We start from the raw sequence: 22,294 nt of genomic DNA, 5'->3' as shown, positions 1-22,294 counted from the left end.
ATTCAATTCAAATCTAGTTTAAGTAGATTTACTGGCTAAAAAGCACAGGCAAGGAGGGACCTTTCGGCCTGTCTGGCGTTGGGCAGGAGGCTCAGTAGATCTTCGGTCTGAAGCGGCAGTTTGGCAAATACAAGCTGGCATCCCGGAGAACTCTGCACGCTCCTGGGAGCCCTGCAGCCTGGTCTCCGCCAAGGAAGCTCAACTCACACAAAGGGCACAAGCGCAACACCATGACTGACTACCACCCCACCGAACTCGACTGTTCACACAAGCGGGCTGTTTCCTTGCTAGGGAAGAGGTTCGCAAACTTCGCGTCCAGCACAGAGAGAGACACCCAGGTGGGAATTGCAGCCTCCCCTTGGAGGCAGGCAAACATCCTGGCAGCATCTGAGGGCTGCTCCACGCTTATTTCAAAGGGTTAGTATCGACCCCCACCTCCGTAGCAGCAGATTTCTGGCCCAGCGGGGGCCCCGCTTGCATTTTGGGTACTCGAGTACATTTCCAGGAAGACCGGCGGAGGTTCACCGATTCACACAGGCCAGGACGAAGCGGTTTTTACAAGGGAGGAAAGTTCGGGGATGCAGCTTGAAGGCGGCTTTGGGCTGACCGTCCCGTGACAGCGCCCCCCCATCCTTCTGGAAGCACGAGGAAGCCCAGCCGTGGCGGGCCGGGAGGGCCCGATCCCCGCAACTGGGCTGCTTCCCACAGGCAGCGCAGCAGCAGCAGCAGCGGCGGGGGTGGCTTTTCTCAGCACCTGCAAACGTGCATGGCCCGGGGAGGGGGCTGCTCATGCCCTGCTTGGGGGCTTCACGGAAGAGGTGTGGACAGTGTTGGGAAGAGGCTGGTGGGCCTCCGGGCTTGCCCCAGTGCCCGGGCTGGCGGCCAGCTGCTTGGCCCGTTCGGGCCGGGGGAGGAAGAAACCTGAGGGGGGGGGCTGCCAGCAGAGTCTGGCGTCAGCAGCCCCTCATCGCCAGTCCTCGCAATAGCAAAGGCCCAGGTGGCGGCTGAGCCCTTCTTGCTTCCAACCGCCGCTCCCCCCCCCAAAGTGAGTGGTGTTTGCTCGTGGGCAGTAGCAGCTCGCCCTTAACGCGAGTCACTCACGTCTTCCACTGCAGAGCTCTACCTGACGTCTGCCCGCCTGAGCCTGCAGGGCGCGCGGCTCGTTCCAGCCAGGAAGCAGAGGCAGCTGCGCCTGTCGCTAACGAGCCTCATTAGCCAAGCCGGCCGCAGCCCCACCTCGGCCCAGCAGGCTGCTGCGCTCCCCCACCGCTCGGAGCCATGTGGAGCGGGCCGGGGAAGCACGGCGGGGCCCGGCCAGCCCCCTTGGAGAGGGTAGGGGGTCGCGCGCGGGGAGGGCGGCGGCGGCTGGGCCCTGCTCGCGGGCAGGACTGGGGAGGGTCCTGCGCTCTCCTCCGGAGCGGAGCTGGGCCGTCTCTCCCTCCCCCGGGTTACCCACCCTGGAGAGCCCGACGGGGGGGCGTGCGTGGGGCGAGCTCTGCCTGTTGCTGCCGGCAGCAGCTGCGACCCACTGACCGTCCGGCGGGGCGGGCTGCCCCCCTGCCAGCCTAGGGTGTGGGAGCGGGGAGATTTCTGCTCTGCACGTGCTCAGGAGTGCCTCCTTATCGCTGCCTTGTACAACCCCGACCGAGCCCGGCACTGAAAGCGGGGGGTGGGGGGGGGCAGGTGCCTCCCTGGCTTGGCTCGCGCTCAGGGAGGGGAAGGGGGGCGTCCCAACCCGCTGCCCTGGCCTGACCCAACGCACCTGTGCCCCTTGCTGCCGCCGTGGCACCCACCCTCTACCTGTTGGAAAGCTGTGCAGTGCCTCCAAAGCAAAGGGCTGAGTTGGAGGGAAGGTCCCTTGGGTTCCTTCACTTCGCCCCATCTGTGCCCTCCCTGTTTTTTCTGGTGCCGCCCCGTCTCGACTGCAGGCGGGTGAGAAAAGGGAGCCACTGAAGAGCAAGAACAACGAGGGACTGGGCAGCGATACAAGAGCCAGGAAGGTGAGCTCCGGGCTGGGTGCGGTGGGGCTGGCAGAGGGCCGTGCGGTTGGTGGTAGCCACGGCCATGCCGTAGGAGGCCCTGGAGCCTGCTGAAGCCACACCCTGAGTTGGGCGATGGCATGCTTGTACCCTGTCTGATATGGCATGCAAAACTGTACCTAATCACAGCTGGGGGGGGGGAGCACTTTGCTCATGCTCAGAGGCTTTCTTTCAAATTGCTTCCAGGGATCTTCCAGACTTGAATGAGAACTTAGAGGCATTGCAGAGGGGAATTTGGGGGCAAAGTAAGTCTGTGGAGGAATAGCCGCCTGTCCCACTACTTTGCCACCATATGTGAAGGAGCCACTCTGCTGATAACATGAGATGTGCATCTCCCCTGACAATTACCAGTTTAATCACTGCCACCAAGTAGGTTTTTGCGCTCTAGGCCAGGGTTTCTTAACCTTGGGGCCCCAGATGTTGTTGGACTACAACTCCCAGAATCCCTAGACATGGCCTTTATGGCTGAGGATTCTGGGAGTTGTAGTCCAACAACATCTGGGGGCCCAAGGTTAAGAAACTTTGCTCGAGGCTACTATGATAGCCTTGCGAACTTCTGTTGCAAAAACAAACTTTGGTTTGGTAGAGTGGTAAAGCCTATAGGCATAAGAACAGCCCTGCTGGATCAGGCCCAAGAAGGCCCATTTAGTCCAGCATCCTTTTTCCCACAGTGGCCCACCAGATGCCTCCGGGAAGCCCACAGGCAAGAGGTCTGTGCATGCCCCCTCTCCTGCTGAGGTTGCTCCCATGCAACTGGTATTGAAGGCATTGCGTCTCTGAGGCTGGAGGTGGCCCACAGTCACCAGACTAGTAGCCATTGAGGCATGGCGGGGGGGGGGGGTGAACAGAAGCTACAATTTTTCTTTTAAAGATAAACAAGTAATTTTACTTTGCAAATAGTTCAGTTTTAAATCAAAAGTTGCTTCACAAGTTTTGCATTAAAAACCATTAACCAAAAGAGCATAAGGAGTGAACTAAACAAAATGTGGCCCAAAATACACTCACTATCCTGTCACTCGCTGAGCCCTAACTGAGAGTCCTTTAGCAACTCCGGCTGCCTGGTCCCTTCTCTTGTCCTGGTCACAACCTAAGCCTGAGGTTCAGTCCATCAACCCCATCAATCACTCCCATTGGGGTTCTTCTGTGGCTTCAGCTCTTGCTACAGCCACAGCATTGATTAGCCACTCCTCAGCCTTGACTGGCCTCAGCTCCTTCGGCTTTGACTTCTGATCTCCAACTGCACACTTCTTCGGACTTCTTCCAGGACTCTCCGAGTTCCAAAACTGAACTCTCACTGCTGACTTCCAAAACTCAACTTCGTCACTCTTCAGACTCTTCCTCTCTGCTAAAGCAGCCTCCTGTCTGTCTGTCTACACTTTTTCTCTAACCATTTTTTAAACAACCCAACCATACAACTTAATTTTCCTCCGTTTTGTAAAATGCAACCAATTAAATCAAAACTCCCTTTCCCGCCAAGATTAATTCCGTACATTGTGTCATCTTTGAGTGAATCTTGCTTGAGCAAAAGCCATCAACTTTTGACCTTGCTGGCTCTTCTCTTAACACATTTGCAAGCATTTTAAAATCAGCATTTACAATCTATTTACAATAAGGAGAGTTCTAGGAATATCAATGCCATAGTACAAGGGCTTCTTTATAAGATAAGGTTTGGGAATGGAAGTTAATTCATCAGCAATCCAAGAGGCCCCCCAGCCACTGTGGACGGAGCACCATGTGCAGGAAGCCCCCTTGGTGACTCCAGAGAGGAGGACCAGGAAACCTTTGGGTGTTCTCAGATCCAGTAGATGTCCAGTGATGCAGACACGGGTTCAACAGTGGCATGGCAGGCAGACGTTCAACAGTGCATCTTCCCTAACTTGATTTCAGCAACTTTATTCCTGTGCTGGGCCCCTAAGCCAGGAGTGGGCATGGGTTGTACTGGACACCCCCCACAAAAATTATTTTCCCTCCCCCAACCCTAGCTGTTTTCAGTGCTTCTGCTTGGCTGAACATTTTCCTAGAAAGCAAGAAATGCAGATCATGTTACAGCCTTCCGCTCAGGCAGCAGAAAAAAAAGTGTTATCACTGTAGAATTCATTCATTGATTGCTCATTGATGCAGATTGCTGCATGCTTTCACTATTGAGAAAATGGGAGCTTTTTTTGGTTGATGAGTGGGTCTTTTTGCTGGCATGTATTGTCCCATTTTGCATTTGCAAGCCCCTCTCAAGGCAGAGCTGAAAGATTCCTGCAAAAAGGAATGATATAGCAGTCTTGCCAGTTGGAAGCCCAATCCTGCACATGTGCACGCAGAAATAAATCATATTGAATGGGCATAGTTGCAGCCTTAGTTTATTAAATAGTGGAATTTCCAGAACTGCTATGTTCTTTTTTCATATGTTGCCGTTGGTAAATTCAAATCTAAATTCAGTGGGGAATAGATGATTGAGTGTATACAAAATGCTACCTGCATATCCATATACTGTTGTTTCTGCATTGTTTATTTTTTTGCTTTTGCTGCTGCTGTTTTCTTTCTGATTCTGGGTTGCCATGTGCTCACTAATTATGGGCATGAGTTGGAGAGCTGCTGCCAGTCAGAGTAGGCAATACTGTCCCCTGACTCAGTGTAAGGCAGTTTTCTGTGTTCAAGGAACGCTTATGTGATAGAGCCCCTGCTTTGCAAGCAGAAAGGGCTAGATTCCTTCTCAACATCTCCACTACTGGATTCTCAGCCCAGGTAGCCGGGCTGGAGTCAGACGGTGATTAATCTTCCTCAAGACTTGTTTCTGCTTGAGATCCTGGAGAAGGGCTACCTACCAAGCACAGTACAGGATTTGGCTCAAGGCAGGAGCTCATCATTATGGTCTGACTTGGTACGAGGAAGCTTCATATTGATTGATTGATTGATTGATTGATTGATTGTCATCATGTCGGTGTCAACTCTTAGCAACACCATAGATAGATTCTCTCCAGGATGATCTGTCTTCAACTTGGCCTTTCAGGTCTCTCAGTGGTGCATTCATTGCTATCGTAACTGAGTCCATCCACCTTGCTGCTGGCCGCCGCCCTTCTCTCTCCTTCCACTTTTCCCAGCATTATGGACTTCTCAAGGGAGCTGGGTCTTCGCATCATGTGTTCAGAATATGAGAGTTTGAGCCTGGTCATTTGTGCCTCGAGTAAAAATTCTGATTTGTTCTATGATCCATTGGTTTGTTTTCCTGGCTGTCCATGGTATTTATTTATGATTTATTTAAAATATTTACACTCCGTCCCTCCAGTGCACTACTGCTCAGGGCGGCTCACAACAATAAAATAGATACAAGATACAATAAAAATAATAAACTTAACCAAATTAAACAAACAGGTTAAAAGTCAGATTAGAAACCACAATCATTATTAGGTTCAAATTAAAAGTTAATTTAAAAGCTAAAAACGGAAAATTTTATCCTCAAAAGTCTTCTCCAGCACCAAAGTTCAAAAGTGTCAATGCTTTTTCTATCTTGCTTCTTCAAAGTCCAGCTTTCGCAACATCACGGGGAAACCCATGGTCCGAACGATTCTAATCTTTGTAGGTATAGACACGTCACGGCATCTAAATATCCTTCCCGAGGCCTTCATTGCAACCCTACCAAGTGCTAGTCTGCAACGTATTTCTTGACTGCTGGATCCTTTACGGTTCATGGTTGATCCTAAAAGGCGGAAGCTACCCACCACTTCAATGTCTTCCTTGTCAATTCTGAGGCTGGTTGCTGTACCTGTTGTCGTCGTCCCATTTTTTCACAGTGCTCCTTGACTTCCATTTCTAGATCTTGCAGATCATCCATATTCTCAGCTATCAGAGTGGTGTCATCAGCATAGTGCAGGTTGTTGATGTTTCTTCCTCCAACTTTAAAACCACATTCATCTTCTTCCAATCCAGCTTCTCTCAGTATGTGTTCAGCATATAAGTTGAATGAATAAGGAGAAAGTATACAGCCTTGTCTTATTCCTTTGGTGATCTGGAACCAGTCTGTTCCACCATGTTCTGTCTGGACTGTGGCTTTCTGTCCTGTGTATAGGTTTCTCATTAGAACAATTAGATGTTCTGGGATGCCCATTTTCCTAAGAGTATTCCACAACTTGACATGGTCAACGCAATTGAAGGCTTTTCTGTAGTCAATAAAGCACATGTTGACTTAATTTTGGTGTCTTTGGCTTTCTCAGTCATCCAGTGTGCATCGGCAATTATGTCTCTTGCTCCTCAGCCTTATCTGCAACCAGCTTGAACATCCGGCATTTCCCTTTCCACGTAGGGCTCTAATCTGCAGTGAGCATTATTTTGCTAGCATGTGAAATTAAGGATATTGTGAGATGGTTTGTACAATCTGTTGAAGTCTCCTTTCTTTGGTATGGGTATGTAGACTGACCTCTTCCAATCTGTTAGCCATTGTGTCATTCCCCAAATTTGCTGGCATAGTTTGGTTAGAGCCTTGACTGATTATTCTTCTGTTGTCTGCCATATTTCTGTAGCTACTCCATCAATTCCTGTGACCTTCTGACTTGGTAGTGACCAGAGTGCTAATCTAACTTCACCTTCCTGTACTAGAGGTTCTTGCAAGTAGGGAATATCTTCTAGAGTATCTCAGATGTTGTTGTCCCTGCTGTACAGATTTTCAGTAAACTCCTTGCACCAATAATGCAATCAATTTCTGGGTACTCCATCTGGTGATGTCATGTGTATAGGCGCTGCTTTGGTTGTTTGAAGAATGTGTTAGCGATGAGGAGATCATTGGCTTGGCAGAAACGAATAAGTCGTTCTCCTGCTTCATTTCTGTTTCCTAGGCCATACAGTCCGACTGTATTTTCCTCCTTACCTTTTCCAACTTTGGCATTCCAGTCTCTGTTGAGGCCAGAGACCTGCCCAGGCATTGTGGAGGGAGAGGATGATCCTCTGAGGAGGACGAGGCTCCTCCCGAACGGAGGGGAAGTGGAATGTGTGCTGATCTTCCCAGAGGTGGGGTGTACGTTTCAGTGAAAGCGCAGTGGTGTTTGCCCCGAGACTTCTCCCTCCTTCCCTGTAGGGACACTTGGCAGGGAAGTTGCCCGATAGAGTGTAGGTGTTCGCCCTATAACATAGTTGCTCGCTCCTCCCTTCCTTAACTCTGTATTGTCCATGGTCATCAGTTGAATTCATCACTTATATGATCAACCTCATTATTTTACACGCACACGCACTGACTGTAGTTGTGCCTAATAAGGTGGCTTTCTGCCTTTCCAACTCACAAAGCACAGTTCCATTAGGCAACAGGGACTGGAGTGGTCTGTGCTTTTTAAGGGGGAAATGCCCTAAAAGGAAAATAAGCTCTTGCAGAATTTAAGAGTTCTTCAGCATGCTAAGTGTGAGCTCTGCAACTATCATAATGTTGGTCCCTTATTTTATGTAGGTTGTATTTGAGGAATAAACGTAACAAAAACTTAGACCAAGTGCATGAATATCATACCCTCTGCAGGATTCCTAGACAGAGATTAATTCAAAATATCGGATCAAGATAAAGCAAATGAAATGTGAGACTTACTTCTAGAGAGTCCCTGTGACAGCAATCTTTTGAAATATAGCTTTCAAGAGCTGCTTTTAAAAGTTACTTTGAACAATTAAATATGTTTAAATCGCAGTACACAGCTGTGTAGCAGCTAAGAGACTGAGCTATTCACTGGAACGGGCCCACTCTGGGTGAGCCTGGGGGCGCATCCTGCCTTGCTGCTGCTGTCCGGAAGGAAACTCACTCTGCACGTGGATGGGGGGAAATGGAGCATGGGGGGGGGTGGAGAGGCTGTTTGAAGGCTCCTGCTGCCAAAATCCCCCCCCCCGCAATCTGTTTTCCAGAAGAAGGTCCAGGGCAGCAGCCATGAAAAAGAAGCCGGGTCTGAGAAGCCAGGAGCCATCTGTCCCAGAACCCCAGCAGAGCCCCCTGTGCAGAGAGGTGAGGGGCGCCTGGACCTCTGCAGGGGTTTGCAGGGTGGATTCAGAGGAGGGTCAGAAGCCTGAAGAAAAGGCGGAGCGAAGGAGGCAGGGCAGGCAGGTGGGCCGCCTGCTTCTGTCTGGGAGACACAAGGAGAGCAGTTCTGTCTCCACCCACCCACCCGCTCCCCAAAATACTGAGAATTTAAATATTGCCCCTCACTCACATGTCCACAACAGCCAGGGAAAGAACTGTTATGGTCTCCGGAGAAAATCGTCCACCCCCGCTGGAGGATTTACCCAGCCCGCCAGTATTTCTGCTCCCAGAATGTAAGAGCAACCAAATATTAGCAACAAGACCCAGCCAGATAAAACAGCAACAGCATAAAGCCAAGATCTGAAAAGGCCCAGGAAATGCCATCGTGCTCTGCTAGAGCGAGTGCCAGGCAGACCGTCCGGGGGGGGGGGAGGAGTGCATTCCCAAGACCCTCTTCTTGGGAGTGCCACTTCCCGGCTAGCTGGCTGCCCGGCCTCAGCTCTGCAGCTCGCTCGAGTGAGTGAGCCCTGCCACCCAAACTGTGGCGATCCTCTTCTCTTTCGTGCCTCAGCAATGCCTGTCTCGGAGTCCCTGGTGAAGGAGCTGTCCCAAGCCCTGCTGCGGATGGACATGGGTCTGGAGCAGGAATATGCCTATGACATTTTCAGCAGCATGATGGTGAGTGGGGGGGGGGGGGCGTGTCTCTTGAGCTGAGCCTTGCATCTTCTTGGGCCTCCCTCTGGAAATCCGCTTTGGAATGTCCTCCCTAGAGAGGTCTCTGTGAGTGAGCCGTAGACTGCTTCTGCTGGTCTTGTGGGTGCAAGAACCTTTCCCCAGACTTTGAGATTTTTTAAAAAAACATTGATTACTGAGACTGGGATTTGGGGTAGTTGGTACTCCCCATGGATAACTGTGGTGTGTTCCAGGTTCTGCTGGTGATCCAAGCTACTTTGCATAACCAAGAGTCTGGAAAGGCAGTTGATGGAAGTTCTTTGTGTGAGTTAGAAGACTGTTGAGTTCTTCTCTCTGGGCACAAAGAGGAGACATAACAGAGGCTTAAGAGAATCATAAACATCAATAGGCGGGGGTGGGGGACACTATTGTCCCAATTAAAATGATCAGAAGTAAGTTCAGGACAAAAGGAAGTGTTCCCTGCAATGTTCATTAGAACAGAAGATTGTGAGGGATGCGACTGTCATGTGGCTCTTCAAAGGAAGCACATAAAAAAAATGAACGGCCATTGGTGGCTGTTAGTTGTGATGGTTAAAGACGAAGCCTCCTCCTTCAGACTGTGATTATTTCCGTTGGTGCCTTGTTGGAATGGCTGGATGGAACTCCAGCTTCAGGAGCAGCCGCTAGGGAGAGCTTTGGCTGCCTCGTCCCGCTTGGGGACCTTCAGGGGCTTCTGGCTCGTTCTTGGGGGGGGGGGACAGGACGCCGGCCGAGCTGCATGCTGGTCTGAGCCAGCGGGGCTCTCTGTACGGGCTTCTGCCTCTTGGCATGCCGGCCAGCCTGCTGCAGACGTCGCTGTGACTGCGCTGCTCAGCACAATCAGTGAGGTGCCGGTGGAGCAGGGCCTGCTGCAGGTGGCCGGACAGCCCCACTCAGCCCCTCACCGGCACCCCACAGACACACACAGGTCCACGTGCAGGTGGCCTCCATCTCCTGGTTGTGGGGCTTCTCCAGGGTGCTGGAGGAGAGGGGCCTGGGGCCTGATCCAGCCAGGCTGCTCTTGCCCAGCCTACTCCTCTTGCCCGGCCTACTCCACAAGTAGAGGTCCTCTTACCCCCGACTTCCGGGCCAAGGTCCACCCCCTTGGGGGCCCCCAAATCCTCTCTAGAGACAAGGGTGGGGAAAGAAATATGTGGGGTGAGAATATGTTAAGTTGCGTCTTGAAAGGTTTCTGCTCATGCCGATTTGCGTACATATACCTGTTTGCTATTCTTACATTCTTGTGAGTTCAGTAGCTGCTTGTGCCCTCAAGAGCCCACCTGTTAAAAATGCTGTGTGTGTCACGGTGTCGGGGTGTGTGTGTGTGTCAGGGTTGAAGTTGAGCTGTCCTAGTGTAGGGGGAATGACGCTTAACAACATGCCGGGGGCAGGGAGTCCAAAGGCCTTTCGATCCAGGCTCCAGGATTACCTAGGTGCACCTCTGACCACAAGAGCCGCCCTGCTAGGTCACAGGCCCAAGGAGCCCAGCCGTGGCCAACTGCTGCATGCTCCCAAGAGGCCCATGTGCAAGAAGCCTCCCTTCTGTCGCTGCCCCACAGCTACGATTCCCAGGCATGGGGGCTCCACCTCCGGCTCCCTAACAAGCAGCGGTTGAGAGACCACCACGCCTGCCTCCCAGAGCACTGGTGACTGGGCTCCCCTCCCCACCCCCAGTGCCCGGCCAGACCACCTGCAACCTCCCAGCTGCCCCCGATGCATTTACTCCTGGTCGTGGCTGGTGGCTGGGTGGTGGGTGGTGGGTGGTGGGTGGTGGGTGGTGCTGTACACAGATGAGATCCCACTGACAGAACAAGCAAGCATTAACTCCCTGAATAATGTGAATGGCTTTCCAGCCAGGAGCCTCAAGGAGAGAGTTAACGTTGCTCGCCAAGGGTCCGTCTGGTCCGCCCTAATCCCACCGCCCCCCCCCCCAGCCCCCGGCCCGGCTCCCTGCTCTCCTCCCCAGTGGCGCCCACTGAGGCATGAGCCTCCCCGGAAGAGGCGGCTGGGCAGGGTGCCTGGCAGGGGGGCCCAGAGGCTGGTCTGCAGCCGGCCGGAGGCGCTGCTGCCCTGACCGCTCTCCTGTGGCCCCAAGTCTCCAGTCTGGCCCAGTCAGTACTTGGGGGCCCGGCTGTTCTGTGGCTGCGGGATCTTTGCTAGCCGGCTGCCCCCCCAGAAGGGCAACGCTCCTTGGAAGAGAAGAGCCCTGCTGGATCAGGCCCAAGGAGGCCCATCCCGGGGAGGGCATCTCCTCTCTCTCGCTCTGACTCCCCTGCAACGGGCATCTAGAGGCATCACCCGGCCTCTGAGTGAGGCTGGAAGTGGCCCGGAGCCACCAGACTAGTAGCCATTGGTTGACCTGCCCACTGTGGCTTGGTAGGCCTGGTCCTACGGAGGAGGTGTGGTGCCTCTTACCCTTGGGCAGAGCCAGCCTCCCGCCCCTCCGCCCGCCCTCCTCTCGGCCTCCCGAGCCCCCTCTTCTGGGGAAGCCACTCCAGAGGCCCGGCCAGCGCTAGCCCAGCTGGCCCCAGCCGCCTCCACTGGCAGAGGGTGGCCAGCCTGCTGCGTGGACTGGCTGCTGGGGTGGGGCCGCCTTCTGCTCCCGGGCCAGTTTGGGGCTCGGCTTGGTCCAGACTCCGGCCTGCAGAGGGAGACTCCGCCGGTCCCCCTGGAGCTGCCTCTGGGCCACCTCAAGCCGGCGAATGCTGCGCGGTCCCAGTGGCCGGAGAAGGGGAGCAAGGGGGCCACCTCAGTCACGCCTGCCCCCCTTCCTCCCGCCCCCAGCAGAAGCAGCCGCGGTACACATTCCGAGGGCCGGAGCTGCCGCGCTCCGTGACGGCTGAAATGCGCGCCCTCACCCTGGACTGGCTGGTGCAAGTGCACGTGAGTACCCGAGAGAGGCCCCCCTCCCCCTGCAAGGGGGGGCAGAGTGAGAGGGCGCGGCATCCCTGCTCACTCGCAGCCAGGCCCCGGGGGGGGCAGCAAGGAGTGAGCTTCTGATGCTTCGAGGGAATCGGCTGTCAGCTCAAGCGGCTCCGTGGGGAAATGCTTGACTAGCAAGCCAGAGGTTGCTGGTTCGAATCCCCGCTGGTAGACCCATATTGGGCAGCAGCGATCTAGGAAGGAGCTGAAAGGCCTCATCCTCTCAGACTGCGCAGGAGGAGGCCATGGCCAGCCCCTCCTGTATCTACCCAAGACAACCACAGGGCTTTTCTGTGGGCGCCAGGAGTCGAAATCGACTTGACAGCCCACTTTACCTTTAGGGAATCTGTTGCCCACCTAGTCTTCTTTCTTCTTCGCTGCACACAGACAACTCGGGATGGATTCTGTGGGGCAGCAGCAGCTTGGCCTAATGAGCCCGGTGGGGGAGGGTGCAGCTGCCTCTGCTTCCTGGAAGCCGCCTGGGTGGCTTTATCTCTCCCACACAGCCTGCAGGCTGGGCATTCATCAGGTAGAGTTGCACAGTTAAATGCTTTTGCTCCATTTTGGAAAAGGCGTGGAGTGGGGGGAAACACAGAAAAAGGCAACCCAATTGATTGGGGGTGAGCAGGAGGGAGCACCTTCCCTAGCAGGGAAAAGGCAACTAAAGGGGGCAGTGGGGGGGCACCCAAAGAGGTGCAGCTGCCCAGGTTTCCCAGCAGCAGCTCAGGTGCCCTGTCCTCTCACCCCGCCCGAGAGCTGCACTGCTGAGTTAACGGCGCAGCTTTACCTGACAAATAGCCAGCCTGCAAGTAGCATGAGACTAGGCAGGATGAGATGGGAGAGGAGCCGTCCAATCTGTTGCTGGGAAGCAGAGGCAGCTGTCCCTCCTTGGGGCCTCCCTGGCTCATGAGGGCAAACGGCTGCTTGGGAGGCAGACTCGTGTGCTGGAGGCGTAAGAGCCGCATGTGTGGGTCCCCTGCTGCCCCCCCCCCAATGCTGGAGCAAGAGGTCGCCCAGGGAGACTGATGGGCAGGCGGGCGGAGGCCTCCTTGACTCATGCCTGACGTTCCCAAGCCGCAAGGTGTGTTGACAACCAGAAGCTTACATGGCTTTCAGCCCACGGAGGAGGCCAGGCCTGATCCCTCACCCTGAGCCTCCATGCTCTGAGACAGTCTACCTCTGACTACCAGCTGCTCTTGGGCAGCAGCACAGGAGAGCCTCTGGGCTTCATGCCCTGCCTGTTGGCTTCCCTGGAAGGCAGCGGGATGCCGGAGCCGATGGAGCCCTCCCCGTCCCGGTTCCACAGGGCTGTCTCGAATGCCTGCGTGCAGCACAGCTGGAACAGCCCCCCCTCCCTCTGTGCTGCCGGCAGCCAGGCGGCTGGAGGGGTCCTGCCCTTGCCTCCCCTCCAGGAGTACCTGAACCTGGCAGATGACACGCTGCACCTGACGGTCTACCTCATGAATGCCTACCTGAAAGCCGGCAAGGTGCAGGTCTCCAGGCTGCAGCTGCTGGGCATCGCCTGCCTCTTCCTGGCCTGCAAAGTGGAGGAGAGCACCTTCCCCGACGTGAGTGGGGGCTGGCAGGCAGAGGGAGGCCAGGGCTATGTGTCCCCCCCCTGCAAGAGAGGGTGTGGTCCCAGCCAGGCTGGGGGGCTGAAGAGCAGTGGGGAGCCTCCCCGGGGAGGCCCAGTGCCGCCGCCATGGGGGGAGGGCTCCTTGGCAACAGCCCCCCCCCACTTGCCCTTCTTGCCTCCAGCCGGCCCAGCTGTGCTTCTTGACGGAGGACTCCTTTGCCCGGCGGGAGCTGCTGCGTATGGAGCGCAAGGTCCTGGCCCGCCTGCAGTTCGAGCTGCACTATCCCAGCCCACTCCACCTGCTGCGCCTGCTGGCAGAAGTGGGCCGCTGCCCCGCGGAGGTGAGGTGGGGCGGGGGGGGGCTCCAGCCTGCCGCCCAGCCGCGCCCTCTGCTGCCACCCTGCTCCTGAATTGTGGGTGTGTAGGGGCAGGGCACTCTTCGCATGCCCAGAGGCATGGTCAGGGGAGGGGCGTCATGGCGGGTCTTGGTGCCTGCGGTGGGGGCGGCTGGGCCAGACTCCGGGCTCCCCTTTGTTGCCCCCTCAGGTCCGACACCTGGCCATGTATTTCCTGGAGCTTTCTTGGATGGAGGTGGACTGCCTGTGCTTTGAGCCTGCCCAGCTTGCTCTCGCCGCCCTGTGGCTGGCTCAGCGGGTCCTGGGCTGGCAGGCGCCCCAGGAGGGCTCCCCCAAGCTCCACTTATACAGGTAGGCAGCCGGACTCTAGGCCGGAGGCTTCGGGATGGGGCTGCATCTTCCCAATGGGCTGCTGAGCTGTTTTGATTCTGGTGGGTTTGAGTTTCTGGCTTCCCGTTGGGAGCATCATCCGGCCATGTGCAGACAGGAAGCGGCTGCCTTCCACTGAGTCAGACCCTTGCTCCACCTAGCTCAGAACAGTCTGCACTGGCTGGCAGCAGCTCTGCGCCCCTCCCCGCTTGCAGCTTCTCCTCAAGGCCCTCCGCCCTCCCCTCCCTTGCACTCTCCCAGCTTCTGGCCTTGCATCTCACAGCTGTGTGTGTGTGTGTGTGTGTGTGTGTGTGTGTGTGTGTGGGCCCCTGGACTAGTCTGGCCATCATGTGGGCCTTTGGGACGGAACTGGAGTGTCCTTTGCTGGTGTTTTGCCTCGGTGCGGACAAGCTCCTGTTCCTTCCGCCTTGGCCCCCCTTGGGAATCAAGCTGGCCTCCTCTGGTGTCAGGCTTTCAGAGCTGATGCTGAGGATACTGGTTTGCAGTCCTGCCTGGGATGTGGAGTGGCTGGACCTCCTTTCCCACAGAGCTGCTGGCCAGCTGGAGGAGCTGGGGCCCATTTGGAGGAGGCAAAACCGGACCTCGACTCCCCCTCCTCTCTCGTTTGCAGTGAGTCTGAGCTGTTGAGGGTGCACCCTCCCATGGCGAAGGCCGCGTTGCAGGGAGCCAGCTCCAGCCTGCGGGCCATCTTCTGCAAATACTCCAGGCCTCAGAAGCTCTGTATCAGCACCAGCCCAGCCATAGCTGCCTCCGACTACCTGAGCCGCTGTCTGCAGAGTCCTGCCCTTTGAAGAGAGGGAGTGCCCCACACACCCCATTTCATGATGGGAGTATCTTTCTGAGAAGGACCTCTGAGACGAGCTAATGGGAGCCCACTCTGGCAAGCAGAACTTCCAAGTGGTGGCCAAATGTTGAATCCCTAGAATGTCGCCTGATTGGGAAAGAGTGTGTCGAGTAAACACTGTGTGAGTGGGGGTTGTCCTTCCCCTCTTGTGTTCCGTTCTCCTCTGTGTCGATAAAGTGTGTTCCCGGCTCTCCTGTCTGGATGGGGCTGTCGCTCAGGGGCAGAGCCTCTGCTTAGCAGGCAGAAGGTCCCAGGTTCCAGCCCTGGCGGCGGCAGCAGCAGCAGCTCCAGGTAGGGCTGGCGGGGAGCCGTTCTGCAAGTGTCAGCGTGTCTCTGGGTTGTCTGCTGCTGCTTCTGTCAGGGTTTCCCTTGTCTGGGAGAGCCGTGTGCTTCCTTGGGGATGGAGCGGCAAGCTAGGCCCCTCCTGTCAAAGGAAATCCTGCGGTAGCATGGTGGTGAAGAGAATGAGCTGTGAACCAGAAAACTCCAGCATTAACTCTTCCTCCATTCGTGTTTATTGAGTCATTCTGCCTTTTCAATCAAGATATTTTCAAATTTGCTTTGGAAAGAAATCATGGTTTGGAGCTTCTGCATGTCAGATTTATTGGCCATCAGCAAGCTGCTGTTGTGTTCCCCACCCATCTTCAGGCAGGGACTGGCCCTCACTCCACTCTGGGAGGAGGGAGGAGGATGGCAAGAAGGGTGTGTGTGTGTGTGTGTGTGTGTGTCTGTGTCTGTGTGTCTGTGTATGTGGAGTTCTCTCTGCACATGCTAAGAAGCATTATTTATCACATTTATATAGCATCCTATATAAAATCTCAGGGCCACTTACAATCCAGTCAAACCAAAACTTAAAAATCATATAAACAGTTTCCAATTACCATAAATAAAACTTTAAAACATCATAAATGAAAAGCCTGACAAAACAGGTGTCCTTTCAAAAGTCACTTTTAAAAAACACCCCTCCAGAGGCTCTGGTTTCAGTTGGGTGTGTGTTCCTGAGCCTCAGGGCTACTCTAGAGAAGGCCCGGTTTGGGTTCTTCACCAAGGGAGCCCGTGTGGCAGATGCAACCACACCCCGCCCCATCTCACTGGGCAATGGGGCTCATAGTGAAGAAGATGTTTTCTTCAATATCCTGGGCCCAATCCATCCAGGGCTTCATAGGTAACAACCAGCACTTTGTATATTGCTCAGAAACGAATTGGTAGCCAGTGTAGTTATTTTAAATGAGGAGCAATGTGTGGGTGGCCCTGGAGAGCAACTGCAGTTTCTGGACTATGTACAAAGGCAGCCCAACATAGAGCACATTGCAGTAGTCAAGTCTGGATGTGACCCACATATGCACCACTGCTGTAAGGTGGTTTGTCCCAAGAAATGGATGCTGCTGGCATATCAGCCAAAGCTGATAAAAAGCACTCCTGGCCATTGTCTCAACTGAAGGCAGAGCAGTGGCTGGTTGCAATGCAGTGAAGGGACAACTCACCCTGGGCCCCTGAGGAAAGGGAAGGGGTGGCTGCTGGTGGGGTGGCAGCTTGCCCCTCTGCCCCTCATGCACCAGTGAAGGAGGAGAGTGGGTCCCATCTTCATGACCCACAACCACTGTAGCCTTGCTGCAGCCCTGGCTGGAGAGAAAGGCAGGGGCCCCTTGGTCTCCATCCTGCAGAGAGAGTAGCTTTTCCAGCAGGCTGAGGCCCACTCCCTTGGCCTGTACAAAGAAGCGTGCCCAGAGCCCATGCTGGCCCCATCGTGGAGGAGAAGGACTACTTGCCCTGCCCTGGACCTGTGTGTTCCAGGGCCACTGCCTGAAGCCGGCTTCTGGGAGATGCTCTCAGTTGCCTCTTCCTTCAGTGCTTGTTGGAACCAGCCCCCTTTTCAGGGAAAGCAGGGTAGGGGCCCGTCTGGCCCCCAGGAGCAGGAAGGGCAGGCTGTGCGCTTGTGCAATGACCCCGCTGCCGCTCTTCTGGATGTATCCCTCCCCAAGCACGCTGCAGTGCGCCGCGGCTCCTCGGCGGAGGCAAGGCTTCTCTCCGCCCCACCCCCGTCTGGCTGCGCCATCCCCCCACCCGCCCCCGCCGCTTTCCAGGCAGAAGGAGCGCCCGCCCGCCCGCCTGCCCTTTGGCTCCTGACGACGAGCCATCCGAGGTCAGGCTGACTGGCGGTGCTGATGCAGGAGGAGTTTCCCACAATGCACTAGGGAGCTGTCCAGGGTGCTGAAGAAGCCTCCGCGCTCCGGAGCCGCGCCGGGTCGCTGCCAGGCCCGCCCGCCCGCTCGCCCCGCTGGCTCTCTTTATGCACAGCGCGCTCTCCCAGCTGGTCCAGAGGAGACAAGCCTTCGACCTCCACCGGCATGGCCCGCTGCCTGTGAGGCGCCGGGAGATGGAGGAGCAGAGCCCGTACAAGAGGAGCTGCCCCTCGGAGGCTGGCGCGGGGAGCGGGGCCGCCATCCCGGCGCCCGCAGCAGCAGCAGCAGCAGCGCCGAGGGACCACCGCGCTCACCGGGCCGCCGAGCTGGGGCTGGGAGCCAAGATCCAGGCGGCCGTGGAGTTCAAGGCGGAGGGCAGCCGCTGCTACAAGCAGAAGAAGTTCCGCGAAGCCATCGGCAAGTACCACCGCGCTCTGCTGCAGATCAAGGGGCTGGAGGCCGCCTCGGAGGCGGGGGGCGAGGAGGCGCGCGGGGAGAAGAGCCTGCTGGGCAGAGCGGGCTGCTGGCCCCGCCGCCTCACCGAGGAGCAGCTGGCGCTGGTGGAGAGCACCGAGATCGAGTGCTACAACAGCCTGACCGGTAAGCGGGGCTGCGGGGAGAATTGCCCCGGCTAGGCAGGCAGGCGGACGGGCGGACGGGGTGCTGGGCCCAGGCCGCGTCGAGGTCGGCAGCCACGCAGCGGCAGGGGAGGCCTCACTCTGCCTGCCTTCCCTAGGAAAATCTGGGGTCTGGCTGCAGTGGGACGAGGCGGGGGCGGGCTGGCGGGCGAGAGGGGGGAATTGCTTGGACCCTCAGCACTTCGAAGCACCCGGGAAGCGATGGGGAAACCGGCAGGACAGAGCCCGAACCCCGCCCCCAGCCCCAGCCCCAGCCCCCACCCCGCGGGAAGGCCCCTGTTTTGCCGTGCTGGCCTCCACCCTTGGGTGGGTTCTGGCTTCCTAGCCTCCGCCGGCCCCACTGCTCATCCACACCCTTCTCCCTCCTTCCTTCACTCCTTCTTTCTGCAGCACTGCCTGTTAGAGCTGAGAAGCAAATCAGCAAATATTCAAAAATGACCCACAAAATTCCATCTACTGAACATGTTTTGAGTGCTGAACTTGAAACTTGACATCTGATTTTTCAGGGGGAAATGTCAGCTGGTTTTGTGGTGGTGGTGACTCTGGCAAGTGACAAATGTCCAGTTCCAAATACCACTGTGATACTGTAAGATGAAATGCACATCTTTTGCTTATTTTGCATCCTACTACTCATTAGGAGGGATAAAGAGTTATGCAGGGTACTAAACTCACCTTTTTTAAAAATGAAAAATAAATGAATCTCAAGAGGCTGGATTCTGCATTCTGAATTGTATTTGGTAGATTTTTCTGTGCAGAATCACAGAACAGGCAACAGCCTTGATTTACTGAGCAAAAGCAAACGATGAACCAACTGAGCTGGGAGTCCTCACCCTCCACCACCACCACTGGGACTGGGCTGTTGTGGATTTCCTCAACCTCAAATGAACCCCAACAAAAGCAGCTTTTGATCCCAAACCAGCAGATCTGGGATCTCGGCTTCCCTTCCTGTCCCTTGGGAATGTGTGGTCCGTCTGTCCGTCTGTCCACACAGTTGCAGTGCTGGGCCTGGAAGAAGAAGGGGGGGGGCTGGGAAGGCACAAAAAGACAAAGAAAGGGCATTCTGGGGGTGGGTGAGCTCCCCCCCCCCGCCAGCTGGCCACGGGGAGCTGAGAGTGAGCTCCTGGGTTCTTTACCTGCATCACTTGAGGGTAGTGAAGAACAGCCGGGAGGTGTCCAAAGCCCCTTCCCTCCAAGCAAGGCCAGGAAGAGGAGCCACTTGCGTATCCTTCCCGACAATATTCTGTGTGCCGCTCCATCCCGATGCTTTGGTGGGATGAAGAGTGTGTGTTGCTGTTTCTGGTAGGACTAGTGGCAACTCCTCGGAGGGGTACTGGGGAGGCAAAGAGTCAGCCAGGTCTGGCGGGGGGGCGGGGGCCTTCAGGCAGAGTGGCAAGGGGGAGGCCTGGCATGTGGGTGGGTGGGTGGGCACCTGGGGTCCTCCCCTTGCCCGTCTTCAGGCCTGCCTGCCTGCTTCCCTCCTTCCCTCCACTGCCCCCCCCCCCTTAGCCTGCCTGCTGCAGTCAGAGCTGGTGAACTACGAGCGGGTGCGGGAATACTGCCTCAAGGTGCTTGCCAAGGAGAAGAGCAACTTCAAAGCCATGTACCGGGCAGGCATCGCCTTCTACCACCTGGGAGACTATGGCAACGCCCTGCTCTACCTGCGAGAGGCCAAGAACCGTGAGCCCACAGGTGGGTGCCATGGCGGGCCTGCTGCTGCTGCCGGGGGGGGGGGCCTCTGGCTTTCATGCCTTCTGGGTCCTCAGCTTCCCAGAGGCATCTGGCTGGGCTCTCTGTCTGATTGGCCCCTGGGAGGGGACCTGGATCTCCCTAGCGTCGCCCCTGCTTTGCATGAAGAAGGACCCCCCCACACACACACCCATTCAGTCCCTGGCAGCTTCTCCAGGGAGGGCTGTGAGAGGTCTCGGGGGGGACGACACAGTTCTGACCTAGAGGGACTTTGGGAGCTTCTTCTGCCCCTGTTTATCGGGGGGGGGGCAGGGCTCTTCTTCCTTCTACACACTTTGTGTACAGGAGGTCCCAGCAGAATCCAGTCCCAAAAAGGATCTCCAGCAGCAGTGCTTGGAAAGGTCTCCCCCCCTCCCCCTCCCCTCCCCCTCTCTGCCTGAGAGCCTAGAAAGTCACTGCCAGTCAGAGCAGACAGTGCTGAGCTGGCTGGATGAAGGAGGGCCCTGACTCGGAAGCAGCTTGGCGAGCTCAAGGTGCTGCACTCAGCCGTGCAACTCTCCAGCACTCCCCCAAAGCCGCAGCTAGAAATGGAGGGAGTTCGTGGGAATACCGGAAGCTGCCTTCTACCGAGTCAGACCCTTGGTCCGTCTAGCTCAGGACTGCCTACAGCAGGGATTCTCAATGCTGGGTCTCCAGATGTTAATGGACTTCAGCTCCCATAATCCCCAACCAAAGGCCACTGGGGCTGGGGATGATGGGAGTTGAAGTCCAATAACATCTGGGGACCCAACGTTGAGAATCCCTGGCCTACACAGACTGGTAGCGGCTTCTCCAAGGCTGCAGGCAGGAATCTCTCCCATCCCTAGCTGGAGATGCTGCCAGGGAGGGAACTTGGAACCTTCTGCATGCAAGCAGGCAGGTGCTCCTCCCAGAGCAGCCGCATCATCCCCTAAGGGGAACATCTTACACTGCTCACACATGTAGTCTCCCCTTCAAATGCAAACCAGAGCAGTCCCTGCTTAGCAAAGGGGACAATTCATGCATGCTGCCACAAGACCAACTCACCTCCCTCGAATGGCCAGCCTGCATGGATGACTAGCGACAGACTAGCACACGTTGGTTTGAGGATCTAGTGGGAGAGAGTTCCCAGGCTATGATGGGGGCGAAACTCTAACACTTCAGATGCAGATGAAAAGATGCTTGGCCCTTATAATAATTTTGTATCTCTGGAAGCTGTCCAAACAAAATTCATTAGGACTATATTACAGCTTCCCAGATCTGTCCCTAATGTTGTTATCAGGCGGGAGGTGGGCCTTTGCTTGATGGAAGCGGAGTATTGGAAGTGCATTTTTGCGTTCTGGTAAAAACTGGTCTTTCTTCAACCCAGACTTGCCCAGTTCGTATTAACTGACCCTTTTGATTCCACTTGGAAATGCCTTGTCAAAACAAAATCCCAATTTTACGGGCTTTCACTTGACACCCTTATCAGTTTGGGACATGATACTATGGGGAAAGTTATCAAGCAATGTATTTCCGACATTGATTTACAGCCTGAAGTTAAGTCTGAAGCTAAAATTCCAAAAGGCTCGTACTTAGGAGATCAGATTTTCAGTAGTAAACCGGCTACTTATTTAATTAACATCCCTCTCCCTAAGTGTAGGCAGGCCTTGTCTTTAGCATGTTTAAATGTACTACCCTCAGCGGTACTTTTTGGGAGGTTTAGAGGAGTGCCGTAGACATCTCGCCTTTGCCCTTGTGGACTGGGTGTTATTGAATCTACTGAGCCTGTTATCCTACATGGCGCACTTTACAAGGATGATCATTTAAATCTTATTGCTCCTTTGCTTGAGAGGTTTCTAGGACATTCAAATGAATTTTATTTAGTCTTTTTATTAGCAAATTTTAATTATAAGTATACAAATGTAGTGGCCAGGTTTTGTCACATCTTATGTAAATTGCGATTGGCTATTGTGTAATGTAAAGTTTTTGGTCAATGACTGAAATAAATTGATTGATTGATTGAAGATGCAGCTGGAAAGGAATGCCAAGGCCACCATTCCTCTCTCAGAGGAGAGGGAGAGCAGCGCGTAAGAGCAGCTGTGGATTGGGGGCTGCGGTGCAAGCAGCAAAGAAGTCTGTGTATTTTGGGGTGCAGGGTCTGCAGGCCTTTGGGGAGCTGGGGGGGATGCCCTCTTACTTGCCCACACCACTGTGCAGTCCCTCAAGGGGGCCATACAAGCAGAGAACGGGCAGAGCTGTATTCTGGCACTGTTTCTGCGCCCTGCCCAAGGAGGGGTGCCCCCTAGGCAAGCTGGCTATGCCCCCCTGCTGCAGCCTCCCCGCTTCTCTTTACAGACACCAACGTCCTGCGCTACATCCAGCTGACGGAGATCAAGATCAGCCGCTGCAGCCAGCGAGAGAAGGAGGTGATGGCATAGCCAGATACGGCCTGCCCCCCCCGGAGTGCTCCCTGCCTGCCCCCCCCCGGGCGGACAGCAGGACCTTCCACACCCTGGGCATGTCCGCAGCACCCAGAACCCGCCCACTGCCCGCTGCGATCCCAGGAAGTGCCAGCAGCAGCAGGATGCCCGCCATGCCCTGGCAGATGCCACTGCTGGATAGGCCTGAGCGGGGCTCTCCAAGGACAGGCTGCCCCCCTTGGGACTTCTCTGGGCTGAGGAATGGGGTGATAATGTAGCACTTTGCCCAAACACTGTTGGGGTCACCTGTTTGTTTTTAAAAAGAGACCTGGAACACTTGCCCATGTCGCCTCTGTGGGGTGGGGGGTGGGGGCCTCCTGGGGCAGAGAGAACCTCACTGGGGAGTCAGGGAGGAGGAGGAGGAGGAGGAGGAGGAGCCCAGCCTCTTTAGCAGATGGGAGGTCTTAAGGGTGGGTGCAAGGAGGCGAGCCGAAGGAGCCGGGGGGGGGCCTTGACTGGGTGCCCTTTCTTGGGCTGGAGCTCTCCAGGGTGGCA

The 22,294-nt window shown here is 55.7% G+C and overlaps 2 protein-coding genes across 6 annotated transcripts; both read left to right on the top strand.

Moving 5' to 3' along the window:
• Positions 1-1,138: 1,138 nt before the first annotated feature.
• On the top strand, positions 1,139-14,954 carry CCNP (cyclin P). Of its 5 annotated transcripts, none has more exons than XM_053267019.1 (9): positions 1,139-1,332; positions 1,929-2,000; positions 7,905-7,998; positions 8,585-8,691; positions 11,509-11,607; positions 13,059-13,214; positions 13,405-13,563; positions 13,769-13,929; positions 14,579-14,954. In XM_053267019.1, the coding sequence occupies exons 1-9, from the start codon at positions 1,279-1,281 to the stop codon at positions 14,757-14,759; spliced, it is 1,083 nt and encodes a 360-aa protein (XP_053122994.1). In that variant the 5' UTR covers positions 1,139-1,278; the 3' UTR covers positions 14,760-14,954. The 5 variants fall into 5 exon arrangements, with proteins under 5 accessions (XP_053122994.1, XP_053122995.1, XP_053122996.1 ...); XM_053267020.1 differs by having other exon boundaries at positions 7,902-7,998; positions 13,405-13,473; XM_053267018.1 differs by having other exon boundaries at positions 1,143-1,332; positions 7,902-7,998; positions 11,512-11,607.
• Positions 14,955-16,869: 1,915 nt separating this feature from the next.
• Positions 16,870-22,078, top strand: TTC9B (tetratricopeptide repeat domain 9B). Its single transcript, XM_053267022.1, has 3 exons — positions 16,870-17,595; positions 19,140-19,322; positions 21,675-22,078. Exons 1-3 carry the CDS (start codon positions 17,103-17,105, stop codon positions 21,755-21,757), a joined length of 759 nt encoding a protein of 252 aa, XP_053122997.1. The 5' UTR covers positions 16,870-17,102; the 3' UTR covers positions 21,758-22,078.
• Positions 22,079-22,294: the final 216 nt, after the last annotated feature.

The sequence above is a fragment of the Hemicordylus capensis genome, chromosome 7 (assembly GCF_027244095.1).
Source record: "Hemicordylus capensis ecotype Gifberg chromosome 7, rHemCap1.1.pri, whole genome shotgun sequence".
NCBI lineage: Eukaryota > Metazoa > Chordata > Lepidosauria > Squamata > Cordylidae > Hemicordylus > Hemicordylus capensis.
This window is presented reverse-complemented; position numbering and strand designations above follow the sequence as displayed.

Coding starts and splice junctions, on each gene's coding strand:
- CCNP (XM_053267017.1), top strand. CDS start 1,279: ATGTGGAGCGGGCCGGGGAAGCACGGCGGGGCCCGGCCAGCCCCCTTG. Junction 2,001..7,901: donor GCGATACAAGAGCCAGGAAG/GTGAGCTCCGGG, acceptor TCTGTTTTCCAG/AAGAAGGTCCAGGGCAGCAG. Junction 13,564..13,768: donor TGGGCCGCTGCCCCGCGGAG/GTGAGGTGGGGC, acceptor TTGCCCCCTCAG/GTCCGACACCTGGCCATGTA.
- TTC9B (XM_053267022.1), top strand. CDS start 17,103: ATGCACAGCGCGCTCTCCCAGCTGGTCCAGAGGAGACAAGCCTTCGAC. Junction 17,596..19,139: donor GTGCTACAACAGCCTGACCG/GTAAGCGGGGCT, acceptor CCCCCCCCTTAG/CCTGCCTGCTGCAGTCAGAG. Junction 19,323..21,674: donor CAAGAACCGTGAGCCCACAG/GTGGGTGCCATG, acceptor TTCTCTTTACAG/ACACCAACGTCCTGCGCTAC.